This window comes from Poecilia mexicana, unplaced genomic scaffold (genome assembly GCF_051168715.1).
Source record: "Poecilia mexicana isolate PSO_F unplaced genomic scaffold, ASM5116871v1 scaffold_23, whole genome shotgun sequence".
NCBI lineage: Eukaryota > Metazoa > Chordata > Actinopteri > Cyprinodontiformes > Poeciliidae > Poecilia > Poecilia mexicana.
The window spans coordinates 18,092,865-18,115,162 of NW_028263392.1; the positions used below are offsets into that span (position 1 = coordinate 18,092,865).

The 22,298-nt window shown below is 43.1% G+C and overlaps 1 protein-coding gene across 4 annotated transcripts in view; it reads left to right on the forward strand.

The window, feature by feature from the left end:
* The window catches only part of eps8a (EGFR pathway substrate 8a, signaling adaptor), a 33,656-nt gene extending 12,709 nt beyond the window's left edge, over positions 1 to 20,947 (forward strand). The window contains exons 6-22 of one of the 4 annotated variants that reach the window (XM_088003407.1): positions 2,982 to 3,131; positions 3,531 to 3,613; positions 3,685 to 3,818; positions 6,529 to 6,596; positions 6,790 to 6,916; positions 7,385 to 7,473; positions 7,577 to 7,651; positions 7,732 to 7,880; positions 8,225 to 8,402; positions 8,478 to 8,611; positions 9,331 to 9,442; positions 9,565 to 9,705; positions 9,792 to 9,827; positions 11,366 to 11,591; positions 13,965 to 14,154; positions 14,242 to 14,374; positions 19,891 to 20,947. In XM_088003407.1, the coding sequence (XP_087859533.1) occupies positions 2,982 to 3,131; positions 3,531 to 3,613; positions 3,685 to 3,818; positions 6,529 to 6,596; positions 6,790 to 6,916; positions 7,385 to 7,473; positions 7,577 to 7,651; positions 7,732 to 7,880; positions 8,225 to 8,402; positions 8,478 to 8,611; positions 9,331 to 9,442; positions 9,565 to 9,705; positions 9,792 to 9,827; positions 11,366 to 11,591; positions 13,965 to 14,154; positions 14,242 to 14,374; positions 19,891 to 19,962 (2,097 nt within the window). In that variant the 3' untranslated portion in view covers positions 19,963 to 20,947. Of the gene's footprint in view, positions 1 to 2,981; positions 3,132 to 3,530; positions 3,614 to 3,684; positions 3,819 to 6,528; positions 6,597 to 6,789; positions 6,917 to 7,384; positions 7,474 to 7,576; positions 7,652 to 7,731; positions 7,881 to 8,224; positions 8,403 to 8,477; positions 8,612 to 9,330; positions 9,443 to 9,564; positions 9,706 to 9,791; positions 9,828 to 11,365; positions 11,592 to 13,964; positions 14,155 to 14,241; positions 14,375 to 19,742 lie in introns of all 4 variants that reach the window. The other 3 variants (XM_088003405.1, XM_088003408.1, XM_088003406.1) reach the window with 3 other exon arrangements.
* Positions 20,948 to 22,298: the final 1,351 nt, after the last annotated feature.

The window sequence follows — 22,298 nt, forward strand, 5'->3', positions numbered from 1 at the left end:
TATACTCCATACATAAATCAAACAACACCAAAGATGTAAAATCATCAAGCTAGGTAAATATTTTTTAATAAATATTTTAATTTTTTGTTTGTTCAGAGTCAGATTTGTTTGTTCAGATATCCGGATTGATATCGACCAACGCTAAGTCTTCATAGAATCACTCACCATTACCACAGTTCATAAGGCATACAAGCGGTTTTGTGTTTCTCTTATCCTTCAGCTCAAAACAGGAGACTCCTAAAGTTAGTACAATTTTATCAATATCATACAGAAAAATACAGAACGTTACACTTAACCGACCTGCAGCTCTGCTCTCCCAAACTCGTTCTTATCTTCCATGCTTCTCGCTCCAGCTAATATACCTAGCTAATGGCCCGACGGTGGTACATGTAACTCAGACACTCAACAACGATTGGCTGCTTAGTAATTCTCATGAGAATTGCAGTTTTATATATCAAACTATCGCGAGATTTTGGAAGACGAAGGGGATAAATAGTAGAGAACCAGAAAATGGAACTCAACATCTACACTCGGGTTACATGTATTTTGCGATTATTAATGAGTGATAACTGTGGTAGACTAGCCACCGCTGCTATTAGCCATGCTAACACAGCGGTGGCTGATTAGCCAATTTAAACACCTGCTTTACTGATGATCTGTCAGTTTGTGTGTAGGTCGCCTTTTTTATTTTTAGGCTGAACCAAATCATATCTTATTCCACAGCACATCTATGTTGTTAAGTTTGTCAAAGTCAAGCATAACTTATTATAAGCTTATTAAAGCTTATTTCTCACCTTGTTATCTAGTCATTATAGATCAGTGTTTCTCAACCTTTTTTGGGCCAGCACCCCCCACCAAAGAATTTGCAGGCTACTTTGCACTGACCATTATTTTATCATTAATATTACTATCACTATTGTAGATGTTTTGATTTTTATGCTTGTTTCTGTATTTATCATCAAAAATTATTTTCTCGAGAACTAAAAAGCCATGGGAATAGAAATTATTTTCACAGGTGTCTATGAAAAATGCAATGAACATTCAAGTTAAAATCTGTAGGCCAACAGCAGCCAATCAGAGTGGAAAAAATATTCTTATTTTGTAACATTTTCTAGCTGTTAAATCTTGGATAAAATTACCAGATAAAAGATGAACAACATGCCAGTTTAAACTTTGAACTATTAGCAAACCGACTGAGCTCTGCAGCATTAAAACATGGATAGAACTGTAACTACATTAATCATAGCTCTTCTTCTCTTCTGGTGGTGCAGCTCTGTGCTGCCTTCAGGAGAATGGGACATCAGAGTATCATCCATAAAATTTCACCCACATGGCATTTACTGTGCAAACCAGAGCTTTCAGTGGAAAAACAAAAGTTCCTTTTAATGCCGTACAAATAGGAGAGAGAAACATGGATTATATCTTCATATAGACCTGTCTATTGATTATAGATTAATAGTTTTACTGGACAGAAATTACAAAGAACAAATCTGGTTCTTAATCAAATCCTAATGAGTCAAACTGAAAGTGTCATGGAGTCATCAGCCTCATGACATTAACACTGACATGAAAAATAATATTGAAGAAATACATATATAAAATCTAATTAAAATATAAGTGATCAGATATCAGATCAGATATTTATTCTCAGTACTAGATGTGGTCTCAACAAACCCATGGCACTTCATCAATATTATTTCACCTTTTATCTGGAAATAGTGTCTGTTTATTCTTGCCATACAGTCTCTGTATTAATTATTGCTCTAAAGGTCTTGCCATACCAGTTTATTCCTCTGTATTTACTTTAGTTTCTTAGTTTATTCTTGCATTTTGTTCTTCATTCATTTCTATTTAGTTTCCTCTGATTAATATTATCCTCTCCTGGTTTATTGCTGTGTCCACTTTAGTTTCTTTCCTGTTAGATTTATTTTATCATTTATTGTCCATCATTAATCTTCACTCATCACCTGCTGCTCCGTCTAATCATCATGTTTCACATCATGTGTTGATTTTTCACTGTTCAGCGTCAGATTCTCTGTTTTTATGCCATAATTCACATCTAGTTCGTCGCCCCGTTTTATGTCCCGCTTCTCCTGTTTCAGAGTTTTGTGCGTCTTTATTTTTTTTACCCCCTAAGGTGCAGGGCGGTCGGGAAGCGTATCGATGGGGAAAGGCAGACTGACATAAACCTTTTAAAACAACGGAAACAATTTCTGCATTCTGATTATTGAAATTTAAAAGTGCCGTGCTGTTCTATCACCCTCGTTTCATACCGGACCTTACAGCTCCGGTGTTAACGCTATAAAATGAACGCTCTCTATCGGGGTTTCACCATGGAGGGATTTCTTTATTTAAATGGTTCATTTTTCAGAGGGATACACAGTGAGGGTATTGTGATTTCAGCTACCAGTAGCAGGAGAACGGAGCTGCGCCAAGAAGCTAACAGAAGCTAACAAACACTGAATAGAAGAAGAGCTGCCATCGATACCGTTGCAGCCAAGCATGTTTAATGTTACACAATACAGTTTTACCAAGTTGCTCAGAGTCTAAACTGGCATTGTTGTGCATATAAGGTGTAAAGTTTACCTTCCACCAAACGCCCCCCAGAGGAATCCCAGCGCCCCCCTTTTGTAAAAATGTCCGCCAACGCCCCCTGCCGTCCTCTGAACGCCCCCTGGGGGCGGTACCGCCCATGTTGAGAACCGCTAGTGTAGACAGTTTATAGCAAAACACTGCATCACTTTTTATATGAGCTTATATTTAAGTCTAGCAGAGAAATGGGGTCTGCAAGGAGTCTGGTTTAAAAATAACACTGGAGCTCATATAAGAATATTGTGATATATATTGTGTATCGTGATATAGCAAAAATATATCAGGATGTTAGATTTTCCTCATATCCCCCAGCCCTAGTCTGGTGGTTGAGCTGCAGCTGATTGGTCTGGACCAGAGCTGAAAGCGCCGGCGGTCTGGATGTGTTTCAGAACGAGCTGGAGAACTTCCCCATCGGCTCCGTCCAGCACTGCCAGGCGGTGATGAACGCCTGCAGCTACGACTCCATCCTGGCACTGGTGTGCAAAGACTCGGGTCAGAGCAAGGCGGACCTGCACCTGTTCCAGTGTGACGACATCAAGGTACCGGACCAGCACCGCGATCCAGACCCCTCTTATCTCAGCACAGACGATGGTTTTCGTTGCTCCAACGTTTTATTTCCGTATTCGCTGTCGTACATGGCAGCTGTTCCAGATGTATTCTGTTTCATCAGTTTGGTTCTGATGGAAATATTTCCACATCTGGGGCTTTTATGTTTCATCTGGAATCAGATGTTGAAAGATTTATTCCTAAAAGTTAATTGAAGTTAAGGATCAGACATGTAAAGTGTACATTTAAAGAAAATCAAACGGGACCGAGAAAACGATCCTGTGGTACTCCAAATCCGACTGAAGACGTCATTCAGAACAGCCTCAACAGAGCAGCTGGTGTTTTCTGAGTTTGTGTGACTAAAATGTGTTGAAGGTGTCGTGCTCCAACAGGCGAATCTGATTCACCTGGACGTAGAAAGTGCCATGATCGATGCCAAAGGGGGCAAAGTGAGGAAACGACCTGAGACACTGAAGTAAGAAAACCTCAGACACTTCCTGATGCGGCTTCTAATGCTGGCTGCTGATTGGCTGATCCATCTTACAGGATGATCCTGAAGAGCGATGGCATGATCCCGCCTCCACCCACCACCCCCGCCCCCGAGGCACCAGCCTCATCCAATCAGGACAGTAGGGGGCGTGTCGCCGCCTGGTCGGCATGGGCCAATGAACAGAAGCACTGTGAGTGATGTCATAGAGGGGAGGAGGGGGAGTAGTTATGTTTGCGGGTGTAATGACCTGGTGGATATGCAGAACGTACCTCAGAATGTCCGCCATGTTGTGAGTGGCATAGGTTTATTGGGAATAAATAAAATTACACTTAAAGCTGGAATTTCACAATAAAAGTCATGCTTTAACAGAAGCTGAACTTAAATTTGACTCACAATAATAATCAGGGGTTTGGCACCGCTAGCTAACAAGTTAGCTGCACTAATGCTAAAGCATTTATCATAAATATTAGTGGACGGTAATGCTTAAGTGCTAACATATATTACCCAGAATGTGTCAATGACACATGAGCTATAATAAAGTATAGTGCCCTCAGCAGGTTCTGCTCGGTTATTCCACATTTATCACACATTTATCGTTTAGGCCTGTTGCGATAAATGATAAATCAATTAATCGCACGATAAATTAAACCTATCGACCTCATTTTAATTATCGGCTTTATCGTCTCTTCCTGCCTTTTCTCTTTCTGTTGATGACACTGACTGAAAAGAGGCTCAGCTCCGGTGCTCTGCACTGACCCTCCCTTCCTCATTTGCTTAGTGTAATGTCCAGCTCACAATAAATACACCAGTTGTCGGCCCATTTTCAAAACCTGAGAGACACATTAGCCGACAGAAATCTACGGTATAACGGTTCAATCGGGTTCGTCGTGCCGTGTGGTGTCCAGCCACATGGGCACAAGATAACGGCTACAAGTCCAGTTAACTAATTTTAAAACCAGGCATTAATCAGTGTTTTACTAGAATCTACCTGTGATGCATGTGGCTGGAGTCAGCGTAAAGTCCTGACTGAATGAAAATTATTATAACCTATTTATGTTAACGAAGAACAGCTGAAAACTTACCGGGTTCATCAACTGCGGTAGCAATTTGGCTCCAACTCCTCTCCTTGTCATTTCTATATTCTTTGCACGAAATGTTGGATAAATATTAATGTTGTTTCCACAAATCATCTCCGATGTCCGCTGGACTTCGGGTTGCGCTGTGTCAGCTGTTTGGGATTCCCCTCCGTAATTTTCCCTCAGCAAGCAGGAGGAGAATCCAGCTTTCTGATTGGCTACCTGTCACATTCAGCGTTAAGCTCCCAGTCGGGGAAAAAACCCTGATTTAGATTGGAGCGGCCATGACGACCTACATCACACTGCAGGATGATCGGTTACGAAATCACCAGCGAGAATCTTAGATCGGCCAACGATCTAAGATTGTTACAAGGGGAAAATAGGGGCAAAAAAAATCGTGTAGTATGAACTACAGCATCAGGTGGTCGGATGTGCCCATTAAATCTAGTGATTACTGAAGGGCAATACAGTACAGACTTTATAATCTGCACTCTTTTGGTTGAATGCATTATTTATTTCCACTTTGGCTTCATGTTGTTTACTTTTTATTCAAGTACGTTTTTTGGTAATGGAGACTGAGAATCCGTTTTATTTTTGTTTTTGGTTGTTTTGTTAATTTAGTTGATCAGTTCCAGTGTTATCTGTTCTTTTGGAAATAAAGTGTATCTATGGCAGGAAATAGCATCCATTATTACATTATTTCCATTAAATCAGTGTCAAAAGGTCTTGAAACAATATTATCGTCTGTCAAAATAAATTTTTAGACAATCGCTCAGCAAAATTTGTTATGGTGACAGGCCTACACATACCTGTACGTTTGTGGGTCAGGAAGTGAAACTTTCACTCAAAATATATCAACAAGACGAAAACGCTCAAGCACCAATTTAACATTACAGTCTAGATGTTCACTAAGACATTATATTACACCTTGGTCTCTGCTGTCCATTTTATTTTTTCTTGTTGTTGTTTTAAATAGTTATTTGAGGAAAAAACTAAACAAAACCGCTGTAAACAAATGTCAAAATAAGAGCATGAATATAAACATCTAATTTGAATAATTAAGTCAAAAACCAAACCTTCAACACAGATTTTGAACTTTTTTACATTCTAGTAAATTAGCGTTTATTAGGCTAACTTAATTTAAAGAAGCTAAGTGTGCTAAATGTTTCCAGCTAAGATGTTATGTTAAAAATTAGGTTTGCTATATTAGCAGAAGTGTCTCCACTTATAATAAATATTAATTTAACTGACCATCGTCTAGATATCATAATAAGTAAAACACAATAACCTGAAGCTAGCCTGAAAACACAGATTATAATCTAGTTTCATCTGGATTATAATCTGGACTGGTGAGGCTGCTGGTCTGAGCTCCTCTCCCTGCTGGTTTCCAGTTTAGTTTTCATACAAACTCTAACTCAGGGGTGTCAAACTCCAGTCCTCTGCTGTCCTGCAGGTTTTAGATGAGCCACAGGGACAAAACACTGGAATGAAACGGCTCCATCACCTCCTCCTGGTGTAGATCAGGTCTCCAGAGCCTTATTAATGACCTAATTATTCTGTTCAGGTGGTTCAGCACTGGAGACTGACACGTGTGCTATAACTGGACCCATTCCACAGTTAGTCAGGGTGGGCGGCTCCAGGCCTGGAGGTTTGGTCTCCTGTAACCTGTAGATGTGTCTCCACTTCCACACACCTGAGTCTCCTTACAAGGTCGTCAGCAGGAGAACCTGCTGATTGAAGCGTGTTGGACCAGGGAGACACTAAGCTGCAGGCCGCCGGCCCTCCGTTGTTCTAAGTGATGACCTGCATGGCGTTGCGTTGCAGGCGAGCAGCAGCCGTCGCAGGACGATGGTGCGGCGGACATGGCGGCCCTGCTGGTGGATCGGGACGTGGTGAGGCTCACATCTGGCGCAGATTGCTGCATGGAGAAAGTTAAGCTGATTGCAGGCCCAGTTTGATCTGAACATAATCAGAGTTTGGAGGAAAATCAGCTTAAAGTTTAGAGCAGCGGGCAGACTGTTGGTTCAGGTTTAATCATTAATGCCTCAGCAAACCGACTCGTAATCCAAGTTGTTGTTTGTGCAGCAAATCCTGAACCACATCCTGGACGACGTGGAGTTCTTTGTGACCAAACTGCAGAAGGCGGCCGAAGCGTTCAGCGAGCTGAGCAGGAGGAAGAAGGGCAAAAAGGGCAAGAAGAAAGGGCCGGGAGGTGGCAAATTCAAACATTACTGTATCTAATGCAACATATTAGAAATAATTTAAATAAAGATTTTAGACTTTTATTTTGATATACCTTATTTTTAAAATATATTTGAATTTTGGTTCAAATTTAAAGGTTTTTAATTGTTTGCATTTTGAAAACTATGGAGAATTAGTTTTAGTTGATTTTTAAATCCCAACTAAATGTTTTCCGTGTTAGTTTTACTAAAGATCAAAATGAGTTATTTTTCATTTTAAAATATAAGGATTATCAACAAAAAACTTTTTAGACCTTAATTTTAATATCGTTTACTTGGTGCTTTTTTGTATTTTAATTTTAGTTCAATTATTTGTTTCCTAAACTGTCTAATTGTTTTTGTTTTGAGGAAATAACACAAAGAACCAACAATAATTGGCTTTAAGTAAATAAGAGAAAAATACAGCATTCTGACGTGCTGGTGCTCGTTTCGTCCACCAGAGGGCGTCCTGTCCCTCAGGTCCAAGCCTCCCAGTGAAGAAGAGTTTGTGGACTGTCTGCAGAAGTTCAAACATGCCTTCAACCAGCTGGTAATTGATTCCAGTCCATTGAAACTGGTTTGGTTCTGATCCAGACTGTAGCCAGAGGTTACTGGTTCTGCAGAACCTTCTGACCGTCTGCTCTGACCCACAGGCGAAGCTGAAGGACCACATTCAGAACCCCAGTGCCGTGGATTTGGTCCATTTCCTGTTTACACCACTCAGGATGGTGAGTCCAGGAATGACATCACTAACGGTGGACCTGCTCCAACAGAACCGAGCAGAACTCCAGGGTCTCCCTGTCTCCAGGTGGTCCAGGCGTCCGGTGGTACCGAGCTGGCCCGGAGCGTCCTGGTTCCGCTGCTCAGCAGAGACGCCATCGAGTTCCTTCACGCCGCAGGAACGGCCGAGGAGCGCCACCTGTGGGTGACTCTGGGCGACGGCTGGACCAAGTGCAGGTTAGAACCATGACTCGGTTCTGTTCTATACTGGACCTGGTTCTTTCCAGGTTCTTGGCTGTTTCTATATTTGGCTCATATTTCTTCCTGTAGCAGACCAGAGAACAGGATTGATAATGTCCTGGTTCTGGTTCTGGTTCTTCTCAGTATTTCTGTCAGTTTCAGTGAGATTTTTTTTATGTTCATATTTGCTTTATGTTCTCAGCAGAAGTTTCTCTCTCATGTTTGTTCAGCCTGAATAATTTACTCTATTTCCTGATTTCTGTTAAGTAGTTGTTGGAGCCTCTCTGGTCTCTGTTTCCATGGTTACTGATCTCATGGCGGCCGCTCTGTTTGTTTTCCAGGCTGGAGTGGCCGAAAGACCACTTCTTCCCCCAGGTGGCGCTGCGGTTCCGGGACGGCTGGGAGCCCCCGGTGGTTCCGGCTGTGGCTCCGAGTCGGGAGCAGGAACTCCTGCAGCTGGCCGAGAGCCTGGTGAATGCCGACGCCCGCGGCGCGGCCGACCTGCGGCCGTGTCTGGAGGTCGGTCGATCGGAACCCGGCGGAAGTTATGGTGCCGACGCCCGCTAACGCGCTTCGTGTTCTGTGTTTCTGCAGCAGGGGGCGCTGCAGCGGTTTCCTCTGGCTGACGGGTACGCTCTCCATAACTCCGCCTACAAAGGCTTCCAGGTCCTGGACCAGAACACGGCCGTGGCTGCTTTCAAACACGCCGTCAGCCGCCGTGTGGACCGGTAACCGCAGGTCACATGACGCCCTGGAGAACTGGCCCCGCCCCTTGGCAACGCCGCTGGGGCTAGCGCTGCCCCTTCATTGGCTCAGTCATTAATAAATACATGATGAATCAAAATACGAAAAATATAATAATCACACTGAACATATTTAAAAATATTGATTAATATTTATTTACATTTGAAAATTGTAATAATTCAAAATATTTACTGTTTATGTGTTTAATGAAGATAAAGATTAACTGATTAACTTTTCTACACCTAGATTTTAACAGAAAATAACAATTATTAGTTATTCTGACATTTAAAAGAGTTTATTGGGTTTGTCTGTATTGTAATTATTTCTTTAATTGAATGCATTTGTCTTAATTTATAGTTTTTTGGTTAAACCGTAAGTCATTTGATAAAAATCAAATGTTTTCCTTCATGTATTTATTAATGTTTTAAACTGATGAAGTTTCGTTCTTTCTTTCTTGATTCTGTTCTTCATTTCCTCTTTTCAAACCAGATGATTGGACTTTCCTCCATCTTTAAATCCTTCTGAACTGCAGCAGAAGGTTCTGGGTCGGGTCTGGATCCAGAACCTTCTAATCACAGGGAACATTTCTCCAGGGCGTCGAGCCCATGTTGGGTCTGTTTTGATCCGTTAGCAGACTCTCAGATGCTCCTGGTATCGGCGCTGCTGCAATCCGGTTCTCATCGTGACCCGTTCTGTCCCTCAGGAGTTTGGACGCGCAGATCCAACTGGATCAGAACCTCTTTGCCAAATCAAAGTACGACTTTGTGGCAAGGAACAACACGGAGCTGTCGGTTCTGAAAGACGAACTCCTCGAGGTAAACCGCTAACCGGTTCTGGTTCTGTTCTGGGTCTGAATGAACAGCTTCTTTAGAATACAGAACCAGAACCATTTCTAGATCAGGAGTCAGAGCTGATGGGCCCTGGTTCTGTCTGGCAGGTTCTGGATGACCGGAAGCAGTGGTGGAAGGTCCGGAACGGTGCCGGCGCCGCCGGCTACGTGCCAAACAACATCCTGGAACTGACCAGAGCCTCGGACCTGACTGGCCGTGGAGACCCGGTCTACAGCCACACCATCCAGGTACCTCACCTTCATCCTCATCCTCATAATCATCATCATCATCATCTCGCTCATCTTCATCCATGTTTCGTTTCTCTTGGCTGAAGCTCATGATGCCAAAGAAGGAGTTTGAGTTGTTTAAGGTAGGAAGAGCCGGACTCCGGTTCTGATGCTCCGGTTCTGATGGTCCAGTTCTGATTCCTGGTTGCTTTGCTGTAGGTCTCTTAAAGGAACAGTCCCTCATTTCTGGTCATTTGGGTCAGATTCATGTCTTCATCTCTCTGTATCTCAGAACCATCATTAAGGGTCAAACCGGGTCTTTACCCGACCCAGTTATCATTCTGGTCCTTTTCCAGATTTTCTCCAGAATGTTCAGCTCAGAGTGATGGTGGTTCTGACCCGCTGGGATGATCAGAACATTTTGGGTTTAGCCAGTTTCTCCGTCCGATCATAGTCAGGCTGTGTCCTCTGCTAGATTACTTCCTGTTTTCTGTCCAATTAGAACCCAGTAGATTCGACCTCTGGCTCTGGAGGAACTGGACCTGAAGGTTCTGTGAACTGGCCCACGTGAAGTTCTGACCCACAGCTGGTCATTTCCCATCAGAACCAGTGTAGCCAGTTGGTCCAGAGGACCGGTTCTGGTTCTGTATCTGTGCAGATTGTTGGACTGTTCCTTTAATCGGTTGGAGCCGCGGGTTCCTCAGCCTGGCAGAGAAAAACGGGTTTTAGAAAAACTCTTAGCAAATATTTAACGCCAAGCTAAACATTTAGTTTCGAGTTAAATATTTAATTCAAAGGCTAAATATTTAACTTTCTAACCATAAATAGAAAGCTAACTATTTAGCATTTATAAATTAACTTTTTAAAATTAAAAACACAATGTGACTTATGAACCCTGATTTTTTTTCTCTTCTGACTAAATAACCCAAATTATTGCTGTGAGTTTTTGACTGTGACCCTACAGATGGTTGCTACAGTAGAGTCCCTGCTGGTCAGATTTAGTGAGTTCATGGTGAATAAAACATGTTTTATCTTCTGACCTCCATCTTTGCTCCATTTCACCTCAGCAGCAGTTACTGGGAGAGTTAAACGAGGTAAACCATCATTTCCTCATCGTTCAGGACGATCCCAGAGATCTAATAACTCATTTATCAGAGTTATTAGATCTCTAACAAAATCCTGTTTTTGATTTTAACTTGATCAGGATGTTTCATCTGCTGGTTTTTATTCCTGGCCTGGATCAGGCTAAAGCTGAGCAGCTGAGACTTGCTAACAGGAAGTTCTGAGTTTCTCATCCTGATGAATATTATCACATTAAGGTTGTATGAATATGACCAAAGCTGAAAACATTTAATGTGACATCATCCATGTCATGAAAATGAGTAACAATTTAAGGTAATTTGTTTAAAAGGCTCTAAAACTGCGGCCATTTTGAAAAATGTTCTTCCTGAAACTCAAGTGGCTGATGGGAAATCTGAAAAGCATCCAACCTGAATGGTTAGCATGCTAATGTTTATGCTAGTACCTACATATTGCTACAGTGATGAGCTGCAATACGAAGTAGGAATAGTTTCCTCAATTTCAGGTTTTAAGGCAGACCTTTACTGTTACCTTTGAACTTCTGATAAAGCTCCAAACATCAGGAAGAACCAGACACTAAGGCGGTTCTGTTCTCCTCCAGAAACAGACCGCAAAGTCGGACCCGTCTCCAGATAAACCTCAGATGTCCGAGATCCCATCGCCGCCCGCTCCCAACCGGCTCCCCACGCCGCCACTTCCTCCCCCTGCCGCAGAACCTGACAAACCGAGCGGCGCCGCGCTCAGCCGCAACAACAGCAGCACGTCCAGCGATGCCGGTGGCACCGCCGCCAGGGAGCCGGTTGCCCAGAGAGCCACCGCCGCAGGACGTAAGTTCACTCCTCACAGGACAAGACATTTTGGACAGGAAGCTGTAATTGGGAAGCTGTATAGACAGGAAGCTGTAAACAGGAAGCTGTAAATGGGAGGCTGTGGACAGGAAGCTGTAAAGGAGAAGCTGTGGACAGGAAGCTGTAAACGGGAACCTATAGACAGGAAGCTGTAAACAGGAAGCTATGGACAGGATCTGTAAACGGGAAGCTGTAAACGGGAAGCTGTAAACGGGAAGCTATGGACAGGAAGCTGTAAAGGGGAAGCTGTATAGACAGGAAGCTGTGGACAGGAAGCTGTAAATGGGAACCTATAGACAGGAAGCTGTAAACAGGAAGCTATGGACAGGAGCTGTAAACGGGAAGCTATAGACGGGAAGCTGTAAACGGGAAGCTGTAAACAGGAAGCCATGGACAGGAAGCTGTATAGACAGGAAGCTGTAAACAGGAAGCTGTAAACAGGAAGCTATGGACAGGAAGCTGTAAACGGGAAGCTATGGACAGGAAGCTGTAGACGGGAAGCTATAGACGGGAAGCTATAGACGGGAAGCTGTAAACAGGAAGCTATGGACAGGAAGCTGTAAAGGGGAAGCTGTATAGACAGGAAGCTGTAAATGGGAGGCTGTGAACAGGAAGCTGTAAACGAGAAACTATGGACAGGAAGCTATAGACAGGAAGCTATAGACAGGAAGCTATAGACAGGAAGCTATAGACAGGAAGCTGTAAACAGGAAGCTGTATAGACAGGAAGCTGTAAACGAGAAGCTGTATAGACAGGAAGCTGTAAACAGGAACTTATAGACAGGAAGCTGTAAACGAGAATCTGTGAACAGGAAGCTGTAAACGAGAATCTGTGGACAGGAAGATGTAAACGGGAACCTATAGACAGGAAGCTGTAAACGAGAATCTGTGGACAGGAAGCTGTAAACGAGAACCTGTGGACAGGAAGCTGTAAACGGGAACCTATAGACAGGAAGCTGTAAACGGGAAGCTATGGACAGGAAGCTGTAAACAGGAAGCTATGGACAGGAAGCTGTAAATGGGAAGCTATGGATAGGAAGCTGTAAACGGGAACCTGTAGACGGGAAGCTGTGGACAGGAAGCTGTAAACGAGAAGCTGTATAGACAGGAAGCTGTAAACAGGAAGCTGTAAATGGGAGGCTGTGGACAGGAAGCTGTAAATGGGAGGCTGTGGACAGGAAGCTGTAAATGGGAACCTATAGACAGGAAGCTGTAAACAGGAAGCTATGGACAGGAAGCTATGGACAGGAAGCTGGAAAACGGGAACCTATAGACGGGAACCTATAGACGGGAACCTATAGACGGTAACCTGTAGACGGGAACCTGTAGACGGGAACCTGTAGACGGGAACCTGTAGACGGGAACCTGTAGACGGGAACCTGTAGACGGGAACCTGTAGACAGGAAGCTGTAAACGGGAGGCTGTGGACAGGAAGCTGTAAACAGGAAGCTATAGACAAGAAGCTGTAAACGAGAAGCTGTGGACAGGAAGCTGTAAACAGGAACCTTTGGACAGGACGCTGTAAACAGGAAGCTATAGACAGGAAGCTGTAAACGGGAAGCTTTGGACAGGAAGCTGTAAACAGGAAGCTATAGACAGGAAGCTGTAAACGGGAAGCTGTATAGACAGGAAGCTGTAGACAGGAAGCTGTAAATAGGAAGCTATAGACAAGAAGCTGTAAATGGGAACCTATAGACAGGAAGCTGTAAACAGGAAGCTATGGACAGGAAGCTGGAAAACGGGAACCTATAGACGGGAACCTGTAGACGGGAACCTGTAGACGGGAACCTGTAGACGGGAACCTGTAGACGGGAACCTGTAGACAGGAAGCTGTATAGACAGCAAGCTGTAAACGGGAAGCTATAGACAAGAAGCTGTAAACGGGAGGCTGTGGACAGGAAGCTGTAAACAGGAAGCTATAGACAAGAAGCTGTAAACGAGAAGCTGTGGACAGGAAGCTGTAAACAGGAACCTTTGGACAGGACGCTGTAAACAGGAAGCTATAGACAGGAAGCTGTAAACGGGAAGCTTTGGACAGGACGCTGTAAACAGGAAGCTATAGACAGGAAGCTGTAAACTGGAAGCTGTATAGACAGGAAGCTGTAGACAGGAAGCTATAGACAGGAAGCTGTAAATAGGAAGCTATAGACAAGAAGCTGTAAATGGGAGGCTATAGACAGGAAGCTGTAAATGGGAACCTTTGGACAGGAAGCTATAGACAAGAAGCTGTAAACGGGAACCTATGGACAGGAAGTTGAGCCATTATGAGGAAAATGTTGTCTGATAACTCCAGACTCTAGCTCAGCCTTGTGTTTTTGTGACTCTCTCATGTCATGTGGTTCTGGTTCTGCAGGCAGGAAGTCCAACATGGAGGAGGTCCAGGACGAGCTGGTCCACCGGCTGACTTTGGGTCGGAGCGCACAGAAAAAGTTCCAGGTTCCGTCTCGGAGCAACAGCGGCAACCTGCCGGCTCCAGGAATCACCTACGACTCTCCACCAGATGAAGTGAAGGCCTGGCTGGAGGCCAAGGGCTTCAGCCCAGTGTGAGTGCAGCGGACCGGACCGGGTCTCTGAACTGGACCGGGTCTCTGGACTGGACCGGGTCGTGACCCCCTGCTGTTTCTCTGCAGGACCATCAGCAGCCTGGGCGTTCTGACCGGAGCCCAGCTGTTCTCCCTCAACAAGGAGGAGCTGAAGACGGTTTGTCCCGACGACGGGGGTCGGGTCTTCAGCCAGGTGACGGTCCAGAAGGCGGCGCTGGAGGTGAGAACTCACCAATAACTACCAATAACTCACCAATAATCTTGGCACATTAGAGCTTAAGTTGCTGCAAATTAATAAATAAATAGAATAAAATCAAAAAATATATTTTCTGGGAAAATTAAAAAGGAAATTCCCAAATTCAGTTCTAATATTTTGATAAAAATATTAAATAAGAATAACTGATATATTAAAATCAGCATTAGTTATTCAACAAATTTAATAAAATTTTAATTTCACAAATTTCATTGAAATAAAAAAAATCACTGTTTTGACATAATTACAAAGCATCAATAAACCTAAGAAATTCAGTTTTATGTTGTTAAAATATTACTTAGAAATAGATTAGTTTTTTATTTATTACATATTGAATGATGTAAAAACATGAATGAAATCCAGCCAGTCCAAAGTGGACGAATCTGAATTATAGTTTTTTTTTCCAGATTAATAAAATAAAAGATCAGATTAAAAATGAAATCAGACTTTATCTCAGTTCTGATGATGATGATGAAGATGTTCACCTGGCGGAGCTTCCAGCTGATTGGTCCATTAGAGGAGAACCTGGAGGCCCAGAACCGCACGACCGTTTCATACTGGTACTGCTGCAGAACCAGCCATGAGTCGGTCCCTCTGGCCTGACCCGGTCCGGTCCGGTCCAGGTCCTGGTCTGTGTCCCGGCCTAGTCCGGTCCGGTCCGGTCCATGTCCCGGTTCTCCAGCGTCTCTCTGCTGTCGCCGTCTGCTTCCCTCCTGCAGGTTTTCTTCTGAGCCTCCTCTGATCTTCTGACTGGCTGCATTCAGGTACCGTTTCTCTTTGGCGCCTCCACAGCCCGGTTCTGTTGGCCAGAACCGCAGTAAAGTCAAATGGACCGGACCCAGACGCAGCTTCCTGTAGAATAATTAAACAGACTCTGACCTGAAAACCAGCAGAAACTGAAGTTGAGTAAATATTTTTAACTGAAATGAAAACATTTAGTTTGTAAAACTAAAACTCTGAGATTTCAGATAAAATGTTTTGTTCTCATGTTAATGAATCTGAGGAAGTGAAACAAACCCAACATCATCTGTAAATCCCGGCGCTCCACTTCCCGCTTGCGGCGCTACGCTAGTTGTTCAGCAGCTGAACGCATTTTATTATCTCCTGTTGAGTCTTCATAACCCAACTGATGTAAACATAATCACAATACGGCCTTTTTGAATTCTGCACCTATAAAAAACTAAAACATAGCTAATAAAAACTAAAGCATATTTAGGAAACACCAGCAAACAGTAAAAACTAACAAATTAACTGAATTAGACAACGAAATAAAACCAAAGTATAATAAAAAAACTAAACGGTTAGAGCCGGTGTTTGTTCATGATACTGATTAACTGCCATCAGACTCTGAACGCTTTCTGACAACAAACCGACCCAAGAAGAAGAACATAGCCGTCGCCAAGCAGCGCTCCATTTACGGCAGTAAAGATGGCTGCCGCAGCGCTCCGGATGGATTTTATTTATTTTTTGTAAGTTGCACAGATCAGGGAAAAACATTGTTATCAGACACAGCGTTGGATCCAGGGCCGGCCCAAGGCATAAGCAAACTAAGCAGCCACTTGGAGTCACTAAGGGGCCCCTCAGTGGAGCTGATTTTTAGTAGTTTCTATGTCATATCAAAAACACATAATTTCATTATGAAGTGATTTGTTTTTACTATATATATATATATATATATATATATATATATATATATATTTGAAAATGTATGTAGAAATTATTATTTTATTAATAAAAAGAAAATAATAAATTTCTCTTGGGGCCCCCTGGTGGCTGCGGTAGGTACCGCACGCTTCGCCGGTAACATGAGCTGCAATGAGCGTCCAAACGTCCAAAGCTCCGGTCAGAAGCTAAGTTAGCTAAACAATGTCTCAGAAAAGGACTCATCCTTCAGGGAGGGAGAGAAGAAGGAGGAAGAACAGAAAAAAGCCCAGATAAAGGTTTGTTTTAATGAACCTTGGTGATGTAAAGATTAGTAAAACTGCCAATAGTAAATTAGCCTGATAGCGACCTGGACCGGTCCAGTTCAACAGCCAGACATTTATGCTAGGCTCTCTGTGTGAAACTGAGTTTAACTTTAAATGAGGTGATTCTCAGGGTGGTTCTGTATATTTCTGAGGTAGTTTTGGCTTCAAAACGCCGAGTTTGATAATAATTAAAACTTCTGACTGTCTGACATCGTCTAGCTAAATGTTTCTACATCAGGCTACATGGATGAGCTGCTCTGTGCTGTAGCTGGGATTTGCTGTTTGCTGCTGAGCAGAAGCATTTTGTGGCTAAAACAAACATTATTTTTCTAAGTTAAGTGTAACTTCTGTTGACATCATCTGAAGGCTCAGAATCAGTCCAGTACCGGTACCGGTCCAGATTCTCAGGGGAGAAAGACTCACCTGGTATAAATGACATTTTTAGCTGTTGGAGTTACGCTTTAGATAAATTAGTTTAATCAGAGAAGGTCATGAATGTGTGTAGAGCTGCACCGACTGCAGTTTTCTGGCCGATCCCTGGTTACCGATCTTTAAAAAGCCTGAGCTGCTGATTTTGGTTTTGGCTGATATGAATTTTTTTGTCTGAAATGTTGCTAAATGTAGCAAGAAAGTCACTGAGTTTCCACAGTGGGTGAATATTAACTGTAAAGGTTCAGACCTGGTGGTCTGTCAGTCAAACCTCTCACTGCAGAGCAGAAGAGGACAGAGGCTGAGTTATAACCTTTGCTGATGAAGATCAGGGGATAAGATCAACTTCACATGTAAGTTTCAGCCAATCACGATGCCCCAAAATTAAGGAAATCGACCCAGAAATCAACTGGTGGATAAATCAGTTGGCCTATAAATGTATCCTATATTATACATGTATATGATGTAAACAGCCAGAGATGCAGTCAGTTTATAGCAGGTGTGTGAAAGATCCGATCGTCTAACTGTTGAGTCCAACAATCCACAATGTTAGAGCTAGAGGCCCCAAAACCACATTTCGCTTAGCCCGGTGTTTTACAACCTTTTCTGAGCCAAGGTAATTGTTTTAATTGAAAAAATCCCGAGGCACACCACCTACCAAAAATGTAAACAAAGATACTCTGTAGCCGCCTACATTACATATATAGTCATTCTTATCAAAGTGTCTTGAATAGGAATCAAATAAACACAATAGGAATCAAATAATGTAAAATGTATCATATTTTACATTTCTTATTTCAAATTGCACTTAACGTGTCCACTTCAAAAATACACCTGAACACCTGAACAGCCACAACACTGGTGTGATGCATGAATGTAGTAACATTCATGCATCACTAATTCTCTTGTTTTAATGTAAAATGCTCTGTACCTACTGCCATCTAGTGGTAATAAAATTACATGATTACGCCGCTAGTCATTGCTACAGCAGAGACACTCAAAGATGGCATCATTTGCAGATAATTAATTAGTTTTCAAAAAATCTTTTAAGAGCAATTATCGTATTTTCCGGACTGTGAGCGCACCATGCTATAAACCGTACCTTAAAATTTTTTAACCCACCTCCCCCCTCCTGGAAACTTACATATATCAGCCGCACCGGGCTACAGGCCGCTGGTGTCTCTGCCGCTCTCAGTTTCCCATAAGAACCAGCAGAGGGCAGCAGAGGGCTGCGTCCTAATAACTGCTGGATATATTAAGGACACAGTTCTCCGTCTCCAAATCCGGTTTTGTTCACGCCGAGTTTACGTGCAGCGGCTTTATTTCCCTCCTGTACTGCCAGATCAATACTCCTCAACTTAGAAGCTGCATCATATGAGTTTGAAAACATTTCTCCGTCGTGCCTGCTGCTAGCATGTGCTTGTTCTAAATGAAAATTAGCGTGTTCTTCTTTGATTTCCAATTTTAACTTCCAATGACTCACCCCCTGCTAAAGAGCCCCCTGGTGGTTGAAGAAAAATCCACAGAAAAGCCGCACCAGGCTACAATGGTTCAAAGTGTAGGAAAAAAGTAGCAGCTTATAGTCCGGAAAATACGGTACAGTAGGTGAAATTGGATCATTTCCACGGCACACCTGACGATCAGTCACGGTACACTAGTGTGCCGCGGCACAGTGGTTGAAAAACACTGGCTTAGGGCATCATGGGGGCTTGGGCCGGCCCTGGTTGAATCTGTGGGGTTTTGAAGTGACCTCCTGACCTTTTTACAGTCAGATTATTGACCTAAATCTGGACCAGGATGTCCCGTCCTTAGCTTGGACTGTTGGCCTGACGACGACCCCACATGGACAGTCTCAGGGTTTAGCCGGACCTGGCCAGCAGAACTAGTCTAGAGGAGCTTCCTGTGTAGCTGCAGCGCATGTCCTCCCTGACATGGTTAGCTCTGCCCCACAGTGACCCCATGACCCCACCACCATGACCCCACTCCCTCCCTGCAGAGAGCAGCTCTAGATCAGGTCTGAGGTCTCTCTCTCTCTCCCCTCCCCCATTTCCGTTTAGTCTACAGATGGGTGAGTATCAGTTACTGGTTCAGACCTGGACCTGCTGCAGTACAAACATCACAGCTCAGATTATTCTGGATCCCAATCGGATCCAGAATCAGAACCAGATTCTGGATCAAGACCCTCCAGAGGTTGCTGACCCCCTTCAGTGTTTGGGTTTTATCCGGCTGGTTCAGGCTCTGCGGCGCCGCTGCAGATGTTTGTGCTCCCAGCCGTTACCCAGCATGCATCCTGATTCCTGCGGCTGACCCTTGTTGCTTGGTGGTTCCCCGACCGGGTCGGCGGCGCTGGACAAAGCCTGGCTGGCGCCGACAGAAGAGGATGCTGGGAAACCTTCTGCTGCCAGGCGATGCTGACGCTCATTAGAGTTTTGGCTCAGAGGCCAGCAGGTCTGTGGGAGACTCTCAAAGTGGACCAGAACCAGTTAAACCAGATGAAGCTCGCTGATTGGTTCATAAACAGGAGGCTCATCGGTCTGCTTGGTGACAGCCCCAGGGGTCAAAGGTTGGATTGATTTTGTAGTAGACCTGAGCAGTAACCGTTACTTTAGCGCTAGCCGGCGGCGCGCTCCGTTTTCTTGCGTTTTGATCAGTTGGGGTCTCATCCGCGATCTCACACTGACTGAGTCCTTCATCCTGGAGACCTCAGAACCTAAAACTTGTCCGGTGGGAACCCGTCCTCCGTTTCTACATCTTTACTGGAGGGCTATTGGACGACCCAGCAGGAAGCGGCTCACTCAACTTCCTGTTAGCTCAGCGGGTCATAAGCAGCAGCAGAGATGGTTTCATAGCAAAGTGTCCCTGTGAGAGTCTCCTGCGCTAAGGTCTCCATGTCCTGCCCGTGTCCTCACGTCTGTCCTCTCTGTCTCTGTCTCCCTCAGAAGAGTTCAGGCTCTGAGCTGCAGGAGATCATGAGGAGGCGGCAGGAGAAGCTAGCAGCTAGCACCGTCGACTCGGGGGTGGAGTCTTTCGACGAAGGCAGCACCCACTGAGCGTCCGCCGTCTGTTTCTCCCGCTCTCCACCCACAGGTGGCAGCTGACCGGGCCGAGTTCGTGGAGATCATGCGACGCAGACAGGAACTGCTCAGCTTGTCACCGTAGCAACTGATGGACATCCAGAAATCACAGAACCTTCTGCCATGTTTGCCTGAACTTGACGGGGACGTTTTGCTACTTGTAGCTGATTTTTCCAAAGCGAAGCCTCACAGTATTAATGTCGGACCGCCTGCAGGCAGCTCTTTGTGCCTCTCGGGTTTTATTCTCACTTCCTGGAAGGCAGAAAAACGTTCATGCATAAATACTTCCCTGATTCATACTTAAAGCAAAACCATTTTCATTTTCCTGCCAGTTCCTGGATTTAAATAAAACTTTGTCAGATTGTGAAATAAATCTCGAGTTCTGCTGATAATATTCATCTCTGCATGAATGTGAAGCTGGATTTATTTCTCAGGAGCACAAAGTTTAGTTCATATGTTTAAAACCTGGAATATTCTAGTTCTTCTGTGACTGAATGGGATAAAAATCCATGAGAAGCACAAACTGAAGCTGCTGAGTTAATAAACGTAGATTGATCCGTTTAGAGTAACATAGATTTTCTGATGCCGTTCTGAGGCTGTAGGCATTAACTTTAAAACTAAAGGATGATATATTAATGATTAATTTAAGATAAAACTGCTGTACACAGAATTATTTTAGATTTGATCTTCAAATGTGAGAATGTATTTGAGCTCAAGGTGAAGAATGTTGGACTGTCATGAATGTCTCCGCCCACATGTGCAGGTGAGTCATCCCACCCGGCTGAAGCAGAACCGGGTCCGACTGAGGCCGGTCCTTCAGGGATGACCTGGAAATGATTTCTGTTGTACCTATGTGAAAACTTCTGCTGAAAGGAAAGGAGAGGAAGTTGGCATGTGTACTGTAGCGCTGCAGCGCTGTAATGAGACTAACTGTCAGCTACTTTGCTTTAAACATGATTAGAGATCTTTACCCAATCAGGTGTAGCAGCCAATCAGAAAGCAGCATTAACAGTTTTCATCGTGCCTTTTTCCATGTAACTGCTCATTCTGCAATAAAGGATTTCCATAAATCCCAGACTCTTCCTGACTCCTGCAGGTTTAATCAGCAGCTGAACCAAAGAGTTTTAAACAAACTCATCTGTTTAAAAATAACTGGGTGTTCTAATTTGTAACATTCTCATTACTTAGGGAGAAATATTTGACTAATGGAGACGATATGATGTCAAATTTTTAGGGTTGCACGATTAAAAAACATTGATCATAGCTTCAACATGAAACTACATTAGACCTATGTCATTTTTTCACTTTTTCGATGTCATAGTAACCTATGACTCATGTTTGCACCTTTTCGACATCATACTGTTCTATGACTAATTTTGCAGTCATAACACATAGCGATACTATGTGTTATTTTTCCACATTTTCGACGTCATACTATACTATGACTAATTTTGGCAAATTTTCGACATCATGCGATACTATGACTCATTTTTGCAATTTTCGACATCATACTATACTATGACTCATTTTTGCAATTTTTGACATCATGCTATACAATGACTAATTTTTGCACATTTTCGACATCATGCTATACTATGACTCATTTTTGCACATTTTCAACATCATACTATACTATGACTAATTTTGGCAAATTTTCGACATCATGCGATACTATGACTCATTTTTGCAATTTTCGACATCATACTATACTATGACTCATTTTTGCAATTTTTGACATCATGCTATACAATAACTAATTTTTGCACATTTTCGACATCATGCTATACTATGACTCATTTTTGCACATTTTCAACATCATACTATACTATGACTAATTTTGGCAAATTTTCGACATCATGCGATACTATGACTCATTTTTGCAATTTTCGACATCATACTATACTATGACTCATTTTTGCAATTTTTGACATCATGCTATACAATGACTAATTTTTGCACATTTTCGACATCATGCTATACTATGACTCATTTTTGCACATTTTCAACATCATACTATACTATGACTAATTTTGGCAAATTTTCGACATCATGCGATACTATGACTCATTTTTGCAATTTTCGACATCATACTATACTATGACTCATTTTTGCAATTTTTGACATCATGCTATACAATAACTAATTTTTGCACATTTTCGACATCATGCTATACTATGACTCATTTTTGCACATTTTCAACATCATACTATACTATGACTAATTTTGGCAAATTTTCGACATCATGCGATACTATGACTCATTTTTGCAATTTTCGACATCATGCGATACTATGACTCATTTTTGCAATTTTCGACATCATACTATACTATGACTCATTTTTGCAATTTTTGACATCATGCTATACAATGACTAATTTTTGCACATTTTCGACATCATGCTATACTATGACTCATTTTTGCA